General features: G+C 36.7%; 1 protein-coding gene across 1 annotated transcript in view; it reads right to left on the minus strand.

The window, feature by feature from the left end:
- The window catches only part of ptprm (protein tyrosine phosphatase, receptor type M), a 431,502-nt gene that overhangs the window by 280,120 nt on the left and 138,168 nt on the right, over nt 1–13,214 (minus strand). The window contains exon 4 of the mRNA XM_031903767.1: nt 2,498–2,576. Coding sequence (XP_031759627.1) covers nt 2,498–2,576 — 79 coding nt within the window. The remainder of the gene's footprint in view (nt 1–2,497; nt 2,577–13,214) is intronic.

The raw sequence follows: 13,214 nt of genomic DNA on the forward strand, positions 1-13,214 counted from the left end.
CCAGAATATGCGTTGGGATTTATTCCTAGGTGTGCAATTGCATACCAGACTATTGGTTGGCCGCGGTGCGTTACTGAACTGAGACTGCATGCTCCAAATATATCTGTTTACTTTTGGGTCTAATATATCTGTTTGTGCCTTTATGTTTGGTATTAATCTACTAACAAATCAGCAGGCGGTATGCACTGGTTTTCTGTTTGAAAGCAATCGGGATTTTCTGCTATAGACCACTATATTTGTGCTTTTTATTTCTTTTGCAATCTACTTTTTAAAGGGAGTGTATTAGCAAGGATGTTGCTGTTCTGCTGCTATTCCAGTTTAGTTTAGTAACCACTGCACTGCAATCCTGAAGAGAGCTTGCAGTGAACATGGCATTCCCAATAAATAACATGCAGTCAAGATGCTTGGGCCAGTTTACAGGCCCGGATTTGTGGTGAGGCAACAAAGGCCCAGGCTTAGGGCAGCACAAATTTAGGAGTAGTTGCTGGAGGAAAGGGGGGGGGGGGGGTAATATCACTCCAACTTGCAGCACAGCAGTAAAGTGTGACTGAAGTTTATCAGAGCACATGGCTGTGGCACCCCGGGAAATGAAGAATATGGCTAGTCCCATGTGAAATTTCATTTTTTAACATATCTCAATGCAGAATTCTGCTGGAGAAGCTCTATTAACTGATGTATTTTGAAAAAAAAAACCAGTATTCCTTTAATAAAATATAAAAAAATTCTATCTACTGAAAAATACAATAATCTGTAAAATATTCTGTTCAGTCCTGTAAAAAGTTATGCATACTTGGAGGAATCAATTTTTTGCTAGAGCCTTGTCAGTTCTAGACATAAAATGAAAAGCTCTATTAAGGCAAATGCATTTTTTATGGCACTGCACCTTAAATGGGAAGTGTGCTGAAATGTGTCTGCTCTAAGCAAGCTTAGCCATTTGCTTGGGATCACATCGTGCAGCCTTACAAGGTCTCTAACTTGTACTAATGTCTCCTAAAAGACAGGATACTTTTTGCCCTAAACCCTGCAGCATTCCATAAATGTAATATACATTAGTATTAAAGTTCAAGAGAAATAGGAACACACTAGATGAGCAATATGGTCTTTCGAGTTCCTTAGATAATTGTTTATTTCAATATTTTAAGTTATGTTCAAGCTTTCTAGATTATTTTGCAAACCATGTGTTCCTTAATCTATCAGTTACAGGAGAGCTTGGAGAAAGGGTTTGCAGGGAGATACTTGTTAGATTTTGCTTCTGGTACAGAGGAGAATACTTGGTAACAGTTCAAAACTGCTGATATTGTGACTAAGGTGCTGCTGGCATGGAGGTATGGATTTCCAAACAGTGGGGTGCGAGACAGATTTTCAGGTGCAAGTCTAATTGGTATTACAATACTCTAAAGGATTTATGGATTTAAGGCAAATTCACAGCTGTGTTAACAGATTTGAGGCACCTAACTATAAAATACTGTAGATGGATGAACAAAGGGTATACCAGGACAATAGATCATAGATTAAAGTTAATAGGTATAATCTGGGAGCTACAGGAGCAGCACTAGCTGGTTATCTGTCTGGATATTGGGATAATTAAAGGTCAAGTTAGGATATATTGAGCAGGCATTTGCAAAAGCCCTTCTGTTCCACTAAGGTACTGACTTGCACAGGGATACAAATGTGCACAATTCTATAATCTATACTGCATACACAACTGCTTTTAATCCAATCATTAGCATGTATGCTATGATAACGATTCTCAGATAAGACTGGGCCTCATTCTTATTGTGAATGCAATGATCAGGCACAAAAACTCATGCAAGCTCACATGAATTAAATATACACAAAATGGTTGTGCCCAAACTGACTAGTGCCTAGTAGCACGACTGACTAAGGTGCTGCTGACATGGGGGACTGTGGCAAAGACATGATCAAGGGGGAGACTGTGGGTAAAATCATCAACATCTTGACACACAGTGTTGGCCAAATATGCAAGGCAAAACCAAATCTAAAATAGATGACAGCTATCGAGATAATTTAAATCATTTGGAAATAATATAAATTACACCTGAGATAGTAAAACTGGAAAATCATTATACATAGAGAGGCTGGCATAGTTTAGAGGGTTATAAAAAAGGGAATTAGTCCTTACAATGGCTCCTTGCTAGTAAAACAGAGTGGGAAAATCATATACACTGGTAGAGTAGAAACGGAAGATCCCCAATAACCAAGATGTTAGCAGCTGCTCTGGTTTAATAAAGCGGCAATTTTAAGGCTATTAAAGCTTATCATTATCATACAAATGTTTCCTTCTGATATCATTTGTCTACTGTATTACTAGGACTTCTGGAATAACTGTAAAAGTGCGGGTCTTGCCTAAGTAGGGATTCCTCAAAACAGAGAACTAGCGATGGCTACTTTGTTACCCATAACAGACAAAGCTATTATTTATGAAAGAACAAATATAAGGCAATTGATAACAATCATATTAAGAAAATTAACTTACGGCATGGATGTCCAAGAACCTTCACTTCATCAATGGCCAGGTATCCATGCTGGTCAGATGTGATGACTTCAAAATAAACCTGAAATGTTTAAAACAAGAGTAAAAATGAATGCAAGTGACCTTGTCTGATGCCTGAACTGTCCTTTGCTTCCAGTGGAAAAAATAAGTCATATATGAAAAATATGGGGCATGTTATGCTGCTACTTAGATATTTAGTAGAGATTATAGTCACTGTGAATTTGTATTCATAGAAAAAAAAACATCTTTGTTTTGACATATTCATCTAGTCTTGCTGGCGACTGTTGGATATTTGCTTTTGAAACTGCAATAAAGTGTCCATTTATTTTAGTCGTCACAGAATACGAAAACATTTTTGAGAGATATAGCCTTTCTATCCTTTGTCCAGCTGCACAAATTATAACTGGCATCAGGATTCACTCTGACCAAGTAAGGTTTTTGTGCAAGAGCTGTAATGTACATTTCAGTGTCAACTATCAAGCATGAACTGTTGTTTACCAACAAAGTACTGGTAATGTCTCCTCACGCATAATCTGTCATAATAATGCCATTTACAGCAGCTCAAAATGGGATTAATGAGGTCTAATGAACCTAAGGTTAGTTTACTAAATGAAAATGTTTTTCCTTTCTTCAAGACAAAGAAGAAAAAAGAGAGAACTTGCCCAAAAAATATCAATTGGGGAGTCATTGTTTTGGTCCAACACATGGGACAATAAACTGCCAAACCAGCAAACAATAATTTCCTATATATGGTATAGAGCCAGCTTAAGAGTCAACCCCCATATGTAATAAAAAAACATTAAGTTTATGTTAATTAGGTTAATGCTTACTGCTTATTGATTGCTATGGGTTACTGCTCCTAGCCAAACTTAAGCTGGCCATACACATTCAGATTTTAGTCTTCTTCCAATAAACGTTTGGATATCAGTCATACGTTTAAATGTAACAATCTAAAACTAAACTTCAGATTGAAATTGTAGTATACAGCCCTAAAAATACAAATTGGAAGATGTTTTGAACATAAAATAGTTGGCAGGCACCAATCGTATTAAAGTGACTTCCATTTTAGGTTTCTCAAGGATATCGTTCGATACACAATACATGCGCAAATTTTATCATTATGTGACCGAAATTTTCTAACCTGACGAAAATTGTACGAAACTGGGTTTTTGGCAGATTTTATTTTTATGTGTCTGCCCAGCTTTAATGTCTCTTATTGTATAACCTCTAAATTATGTGACTTTCCTCATGTCTTATAATGCAAAGGTCAGATTGTTTGGGGTGAAATGTTTTACTTTACTTCTGATTAAATAGGGTAGAGTATTTCCTGGCATCACTTTTGTTATCCACTCAGATCACAGAAATTGTCTCACAAGATATAGTAGGATCAATTCCCTTTATGCAAAAGCATTTACATTTACCATTTACCCTCTATCTAAAAAGCATTAAGATTTGCTGCATAGTTGACTGGAGATGCCTTTGTCTAAATAAGCTATAACGGTGGACAAGATAAAAGAAAGAGAACAGAAAAATGCAAAAACTTTGAAACCATGTAATATTAGGCAACACATCGATATCTAGGTATAGGATCCCTTTTCCAGAAACTAGGTATCCAGAAAGCTCTGAATAATGGGAAGGCCAACATTCATAGATCCCAATTGAGATATAATTCATTCTTATTGGTGGTAAAACAAACCTATGGGTTTTATTTAATGTTAAAATTATACTTTATTAGACATATGATAAGGAAAGATTCCTTATCCAGGTTCCAAGCATTCTGGATAATAAATGCCTGACCTGTATTTTCAATTCAAATTTTCAATGACTATAAAGTTATTTGTAAAAATAATCATTACTGAAAGCAGTGTCTGTCTGTCCCTTTCTTTTCTATACCCTGGTGTTTCTGACTGTTAAAATAATGTAGATTAACTGGTTAATAAGCAAGAAATCATTGTTTTAAGAGAGAGAACCAGCAGAGCAGAAAGGGACAGAATAGTGCTTTCAGCTGCAGTTTAACCTAGAAATAACTTTAAAACCACAGAAATATTTCATGAATGGATATAGGAAAGTTTGCGTAGAATTACATTTTCTTTCATTAGGCAAAATGTTATCATTGGGTTTGCACCCTCTATAATAAGTACAAAAATACAAAAATTTAATAAGGCAGCCCTGTCCAAATCCTCATATTAACTCCACTAAATTTCTGTAAACAAAAAGTCTGAGGTTTCTTTCCTTGGCCACGATACATTTTTGGAAGCCTGTGTCATGATGAGGATGTTTTGCAATGTTCCTTTCAGTGCTATTTACTCAGACTGGAAATGGAAAAGAAAATGATGGAGCTGGAGAGAAAGAAAAGGAGTTTCTGTGCTTGATTTGGTTAAAGGACCACCTGCACATTGCCCACATTTCATGAACTAAACCATCCGCTCACTCATTCACAATGCCGCCAACATCTTGCCTTTGAATAAATCTTTCCATGCCGTTATGTTCTGAGCCACTGTAGCACAACAATCAATTTTATATAGTAAAGCTTGTTAATATGCTGCTTCAGCAAGCCAAGCCTGTGAGAGACAGATATATTAAAAAGTAATTTCCAAACTTCTTCTTAATTGTAAATAATATAAGCGATTGGATGACGCTTTCTATTCGTATTCGTATGAAAGGAGGATGATTCCACACATCTATTACACTGTCATTCCAAATTTGAATGATAAAGCTCAATAAATTATTGACGATATGCAATCATTAAATAATTCTTCCTCTTTACCAGTTAACATTTTTTACACAAGTAGAGCCATAATAGTAATTCTTAGAGAAAAGTTGAGCATTCATCTTGACACGCCAAAAGTTGTAGGGCAGATGCTGCATTTAGTACAGAAACAATACAGACATACGTGTGAATCAAATACATGTGTAAAGCTGATTTGGTTATTGATTACAATTAGTACCCCAGTCAAATCCACCAGTTTAAGAACTCAAGCACTGCAGGGCAGATATCCAGTAGCCCATTTGAAGGAATACCTTGTAAGAGCTGGATATGAAACTGTTAGGAATATTGTATCTAGGATGTATAAGCAAAATCATAGCTGGCCATTTGCTGACTTACTGTATCTACCCAAGAAACCTTGCACTGTTGTACGCAAGCCAGAGAAAAAAGACCTATGACACTTAAACTGTGACCTGCAATCCATACCTGTGTGTAAATCCTATAGATACTGTACATATCTGCTGAATAGCAGGTGTAAACAACATAAACTGATTCATCCAATTGATTAATGACTTCTCTGTGATTTTGAACCCATCTAATACAGGTATAGGATCCATATCCGGAAGAAATTTTAGCAGACTTAATGGCTGGTAAACCAAATTACAGAAAGCTTTCTGGATAAAAGATCTTATACCTGTACACGATAATGCAGTTGTTTGTTGAATTAAATTGCTACTGTAAAATACCCCTTTCTCCCCAAATTTAGATCACTTTATTATTTCAGAAAAGAATTACAAAAACTGGACTCTGGGCTTTTAAACAATGATAGTATAATAATAATAATAAGCGTGTAACCTTTCCGTTTTCATTACATATTTCACTTTAGTGCAATAATTTGTTTAACTCATCACAATGTGTAATTAAATGATTGTAACAAAACCAGAGTCTCCATGGGGGAAGCTTTGCCACAAAGCTTAATGACAGTCACTGTTACCAAGATAGAAACATTCCAGATCAGGCAGAAGAGAAGGGAAAAAGATTTAGTGGTACAATCAGCAGTTACTCGGCTTCCCTTTATACAAAATTTACAGCTGAAACCCCATTTTTATGATATTTCTGTTCCAAACAAATATGGTATTTGTCAATTACGTGAGCTGCTGTATGAAGCAGTATTGGTGCTGAACAAGCTGAAATATATTATGGAATCTCATAAAATAAGAGTGAACTTGTAAAATTACTGGTGGAAGAGAATAATCTCTTTACTGTTGATTCAGTTTTCAGTACTTACATATATTAGGAATCATGAAAGAAATATGACACTCATTAGTCTGGCACGGCAACAAATGTCTCTAAAACAAAAAGTGATACATCTAATATATTTCCGCTTAGAAAATGTGAGAAACAAGGGTTATGTTTTCCATCATTTATGGTCAATAACTGAGAGAAACAGAGCTATTTTATTTCCTCATTAGTATGCGTTTCATCATATTAGGCCTAAATTCCATAGGTACAGTTTCATAAAACCACTGACATTTTTTTTAGGCAAACAAATAGATCTATTTAAGTGATACTGCCATGGGAATTTAACACTGTGCTTCTCAAAAGTGAGAGACAAAAAAAGATTATTATAAGGGGAAATGAAAAGAGGTACATTCAGGTCTAGTGAGCACAGAAACTGCTTTACAACAGAACAGCAAATGCTCATTTATTAGCAGGTTGCTCACAAATATCACATATACAGGTATGGGTCCTGAAATCAAGAATGCTTGGGAGCTGAGGTTTTTCCGGATAAGGGGTCTTTCCGTAATTTGGATCACCATAAGTTTGCTAATAATGATTTAAACATTAAATAAACCCAATAGGATTTTTAGCCTCTAATAAGGATCATTTAGATCTTAGTTGGGATCAAATGCAAGGTTTTATTATTACAGAGAAAAGGGAAATATGTTTTAAATGTTTGAATTATTTGATTAAAATGGAGTCTATGGAACATATGCTTCATGCAATTCGGAGCTTTCTGGATCATGGGTTTCCAGATAGCAGATCCCTGTATTACTTTGTAATGTGCACTGACACATCATACTTCTTATGTTTAAAGGAGTTGGTGATATCACTGAGGAGGACGTGCTTGATTCCAGTAACAGTGTGCTAGCTTGGATGCCCGCACTAGGGATGTGTGTAGCCGAGGTTATACATCAGATGAGCGCCAAATGGGAACCAGTGAATCAACTTACCATTGCTCTCGCACTCCCTGCACCACTGAAGAGCAAAATTAGCTTTTCGCCTTGATTGTGCTTTCCAGCTGCAGCTACTCTGGCCAATACTGAATGTTATCTTTAATAGACAAGACATGTGCCTGGAAAACAACATGTCCCTTCAAGAATAATGGGGATGTGATGCTCTTTTGCAAGCTCACATGCTAAATATGTAAAAATAAATAAACCAGCAGAAGTGACAAGTACGTGACAATGCATCTGCTGTATTTTTCCTCATTTTAATTTGCATTGATTTGTTACAAGGTAAATATGAGAATATCAAACTCATGACCTTCCAGCTGTTACAAATTATATTGTTCTGCTGCTTCCGACTGCCTAACCAGCACTGGAGAAAAACGCTCCTGAGGCAAACGCCTCAGATTACCTTTCCCCATTCCTGGTTTATCTGAGAGTAACAGAAGCAGGTGTATAAAGCTCCATCTCTGAGGCATATGGAAGGGAATGAATGATTTGCAGTCAGCGCTATACAACACCACATGCCTACAGACAGTGTTTGAAGTAGGCTAAAAACAAAGAATATCCACAGAAAATGCATGCACGGAGTGGAAGGAAATCAGAATTGTACAAGACGGGAGGTGCTAAAAAATTTTACATAATTAGTAACACACATATTCAATGCAAAAACAATTAGTTTTATTAAAGGGAAGGTTATGTTTTATAGGTAAGGACCTACAAAAAGTGATTTCTACTCTCTTGTGCGTACTTGAGGGGGTCATTCATACTACTAAGCACAGTCTTCCTGTAGTCAGACCAACTGTCAGTAGAGCAAACCAAATGTACAGTAAGTGCAGAGATTGGCACAGTAGTAACCCCCCTGATTTTTACATGTGCCCACCTACTTGATTCGGCATCTGATGTAATACTGCAACATAGGTATGAGTCACTGGGGGTTATTTATATAATTTGTGCAGAGAAAAATGTTTCATAAATGGGTTTTTACTCTCTTTTTGTCCCTCTCCAAACCTGCAACAACTTTATCCTCATCAGGTCCCCTCACAAGCTAAGTGCAGTATGTGCAGTGAAGGAGCAAAAACAAAGAAGCCCAAAACATAATGTACAACATTTCTGCCCTACTTCTTTAGTTAGGCTTTAGTTCTACTTTAAGTTGTTTTCCAGGTGTTAAATGCACCATTCAGGGGTGCAAAGAATTTTGTCATATTTATTTAAAGTCACTGTATGTATATGTATATTTTTATTTAATTAGTATTACTAATGTACACAGCGGTGTACAGCAGAACAATAAATGAATAAGTAGGGGGCCATAAAAATAATACATAAATACAATAATGAATACAAATTTTTTTTAAAAAAAGTATATTTGCATTAAGATTCCAAGAGGAGACAAAAGGATGGAGGTCCCTGGCCTGTAGAGATTAAAATATAAGTGGGTGATTTTTGAATGATATCCTATAGAAGATTGGTTCAAGAGGCCAACATATATCTGCTTTTTCCCACAACAATTGTACAATGTATATAATATATTGTTGGACTATCTGCATCATATAGCAAAAAACACCATAAATCCTAATGTTACATACAGCTCTGTTTGCAGCAGTTACAGTATAGATGGTCCTTTAGCTGAGAGGGTTTTTTTGTCCTAGTTACAATTGCACTAAGGAGCAATTTATACTAACTGCAGTAATGCTACTTACACACTGCTGCTCCTGAGCCTTTAGGACTTAAGCACACACAGAATGTGCAAAAATATATCACATAATATGTCATGTGCTTTTCAACTGTGTATTTTTCATGTACTAGATGATTAGAATGCTGTTTGTAAGCTCAAATGCATGAAGTGGTATAAGAAATGTGAATGGGATACAAAACATCATTGTTCTGTAGAATAATATTGTTCATATTTTCATCCATTGGTTATATGTCAGAAGGGACACTATAATAAGGGCTTATACACCTGGGAGTTTCGCCCTGCAGTGGAGTTCTCCTGCATTGCACTGAAATACCCATTATTATGAGCCCTAACAAGTGCAAAGTTTCACTAATCTATAACAATCAGCAGGCAGCACTAATTGACTTCTTTACAAACATCTGAATGGTTACTATGGGTTATCAAACTGGAGCAAAGTCTGCCTAATTATTTGCAATTTCACCTTCAATACAGGTGTCTATGTTGAAAACACGTTTCTTCCTAAATAACTGCAAAGCAAAAACTGTAATCCTCTACAAAAGTTCAATTTTCAGGATACAATGCAGCTTTAGCTATCAAGTGATTCGGCTACCATAGGGAATGGTTTGGTGGGGTCTGTGAAGAGAGTTTCTAACCTACTGCCCTCTATGTGGGGGATGCTGGGAGTTGTTGTGTTGATGTTTGAACTCTGGTCTAAGCATTGCAATGAAAAGATGTGAGTATATATTTTGACAGTGTACCTCTGCGGTTAAGAATGAGCTTGGCAAGACTAAAAATATCTGTGTGAATCTATTAGTATACAGGAAGACAAAAGTGCTTGTTATATTAGATAAATCAACAGATACACATGATACACAGGTCTGAAGACAATGCCAGGCTCTTTGTGGGACCTTTTTCTGTTCCTCAGTGCTGTATAATACACTTTAAGCCATATCTAATTAAACACAGCAGAGACTGCAAATCATTTGCAGCAGATCTGATATAGTAAGAAAGAAGGATTGGCATGTTTTTCATAATATTTTTTGAGTCAGAACTGGACCTTTAAGCACCTGCTCGAGCAACTCTCAGATAAGCCAGGAAGGCTGAAAGGTTGTCTGCACTCTTTGCTTCTAGAGACCAGTAAGCAAATGTAGAAACAAATCAGGAGAACTTGTACCTTAAGTTGCTATTATACTATGTATGTATGCTTTATCTTTGCTGTAGAAAATCTCCTGTTTATCCTAAGTCTGCTGCTGGCTTTCTTTCCTCATCATACAATAGAACTGTTCTACTGTGTTAAGTGCTGTTGGTCCTTTATTTTAAATATAGCTCCACCAGAATGACATGATGCATGATATGACTGCCATATGGCTCTGTTGCTATTGCTCACTTTCTATAGGTTTGCCCATATTTCATAACATAAGTTCCAAACTGGTTCCAGTTCCAACTGGTAAATCAGGACATGTTAGTCCATGTTCCCGATCCACCCCAGCCACAGCCATTTCTAGTAGGCACGCTCCCTTTTTAGATCCACAATTGGGACTTTAGAGAAGGAAAGCAGTAGTTCACAGAGAAAACACACAATCCTAGCTAATAACCAATGAGGCATTGATTACATCATCAATTCAATCAAGAAGAACAATGTGACACCCGCCTTGATATTAAATTTTGTGCACATATCCATTACTTAGCAATATTAGATTATATATTGCTTTATGTCTACAGTTCTCATGTTTATATATTTTTATAATACCCAAGAGTTATAAATATCCTGTAATGTATTTAGTGAATAAGGTACTTCAGTGAGTCCTAAAAGGCTGTAATACACACATGAATATCCTGTAAATTATATCCTTAGAAATGGTCATTGGTGATGTCATGCTTAGTGATGTAATTTCTGTCACAACTCACATAAAGATAACAAACCCTTTCTGTTAGGCCTTCAGCACTGTGCTTTTATATGATAAAAATCTCAATGGTGAGTTATAAATTACAGTAGGGGGTAGATTATACTCTAGTGAACTAATATACCCTCCATTATACTCCTTAGCAAATATAACAAGGCTGAATTGTCTACACCAGGGGTGGCCAAACTTTTAGGCTCAGGGGCCACATTGACTTTTAAAACTTGACAGACGGGCCGGGCCAGTGTGTCCGCTCATCAGTCCCCTAGGTTTCTGCGCTTACATGCTGTCTTGATGCCAAGTCTTGCGTGATGAGACTTGCGGAGTTGGGATTCTCTGAAAGACAGAAGATTGCGGACTGCGGTCTCTTTTAGGAAAAGCGAGACACATCAATCCTCGGCTGGGTGGATTAAAAATACCAATGGGCTGGGCGTGGCCCGTGGGCCGTAGATTGCCCACCCCTGGTCTATACCTTGCCCCAGAAAATAACTAAATAATCATTGTATACAAAACAATGTTAAATATAAAGTACCAACTGTCAGTATGCTTTCAAACCTTGTCCACGGGAAACAACATAAACTTAATATGTCCCATTTATTATGTATGTGCAATATCTGTTAACTTTAAATTAGGCTTTGAAATAAAATGATTTACCTTTATTTAGAGAGTGGCTGTAGCAGAACACTTATTACAACTGCCTTTCATAATGATAACTATGCAACAATAGAAAAAAAACCCACAGCAATTTGATTTGGCTGGATCTATACTGCTTTATTCCCTATATACTTCATTTAAAGGAAAGGTCTCATAATGGTAAAGGTCAGCCTGTAGCGGTTTCATAAGCTGCAGGTGTCTCAAATAAGAGAGCGTGCTTCCAGGAACACAGGAATGATTAGATCCATGGCTCTCAGTGCAGGGAACAAAAACAAAACAACAACAAAAAAATATTATAGAAAAAATTATTGAGGAACAATGATGTTAACTTGTAAAGGATACGTAAGCAATTAATTAAAAGAACCATTTATAATTATAAAATGCTGTATGTAATTAAATCTGTCATTAGTATTCATCGCGTTTAATTCAAGATAGACCTGGCATTGTATGTTTCTAAGGTAATTACAGAGTATACATAGAAATTGAGGTTGTGAATGCTGAGAAGTATGTGAGTTGAAAAGGTAATGATGTTTAAGAATAGGTTTCAATTTAAATACACAGTAACATAAATACACTTTAATTAGTACTTGGCTAAATATATGTACGATATATTTGGATTTAATAAGGCTCATTTATGAATGCAAGTGCAGTGTGCCAAGTGCAGTTTTGGGTGCAAGTCCAATGTATTTTACCCACAATGCTGTGTTGGTTGCCGTAATTCCAGCCTCATTTTGTCTGCCACTGGGATTTTCGCTTTGTGCAATTGTACCTGATGCACCTTAACACATGCAATCGCTCTTCAATGCATATCTTCCACAATTACAGTTTTGGGATGTCATTGTTTCCGGCACCATGAGGCAAAATGCCTCAAAATGCCTGAAAATGATGTCTGCACATGATTGCTTATGCACATTTGCTGCATCTACCCTGTACTAATAGAGTTCACTCTGGGGAGCTTGGAGTTACTGCCACTCTGTACTTCTGCTTACAGGCACAGTGGTACTATGCAGAAATGCAAGAAGTGGCCTTGGACACAAGTACATTTGATGAGTGGCATCAATTTCACACAATTTGTACCATAGCTGTGGACATTTTTGCACATCTGCAGTTGCACTTGCAGGTTCAGGTCATAAATGAGCCTTACAGAATACAGAAGGGAGGTAGTTTTAGGGCCACAGAGAACAGCGGTTGCAAAGTGAAAAAATAGATTGCTGGTATTTCAAAGCAAGACAACAGGGCAAGGTGTTGTTTAGCACCTTTCCTCAACTAGATTTATCTGTTATTCCCTGATGTGCAACTAGAATGGTAGATGGGGAGGGTGAAATTATTGGTTGGGGGAGCTATTGACAGAGGGTTATCCATTGGAGAAGTAACAATTATAAATGTCTATATAGTAGTAGGTCTCTTTTGGGGGAGGCTTACCCTTACTATTATCTTCATTATTCATTATTCTTTGACAATACCTAAATAATATGCACTCTGTATGCAGGGCTTCTTGTGACTGGTAGTGCTCCTTTCAAAAATGGTGGAAGGT

Source organism: Xenopus tropicalis, chromosome 6 (assembly GCF_000004195.4).
Source record: "Xenopus tropicalis strain Nigerian chromosome 6, UCB_Xtro_10.0, whole genome shotgun sequence".
Lineage (NCBI taxonomy): Eukaryota > Metazoa > Chordata > Amphibia > Anura > Pipidae > Xenopus > Xenopus tropicalis.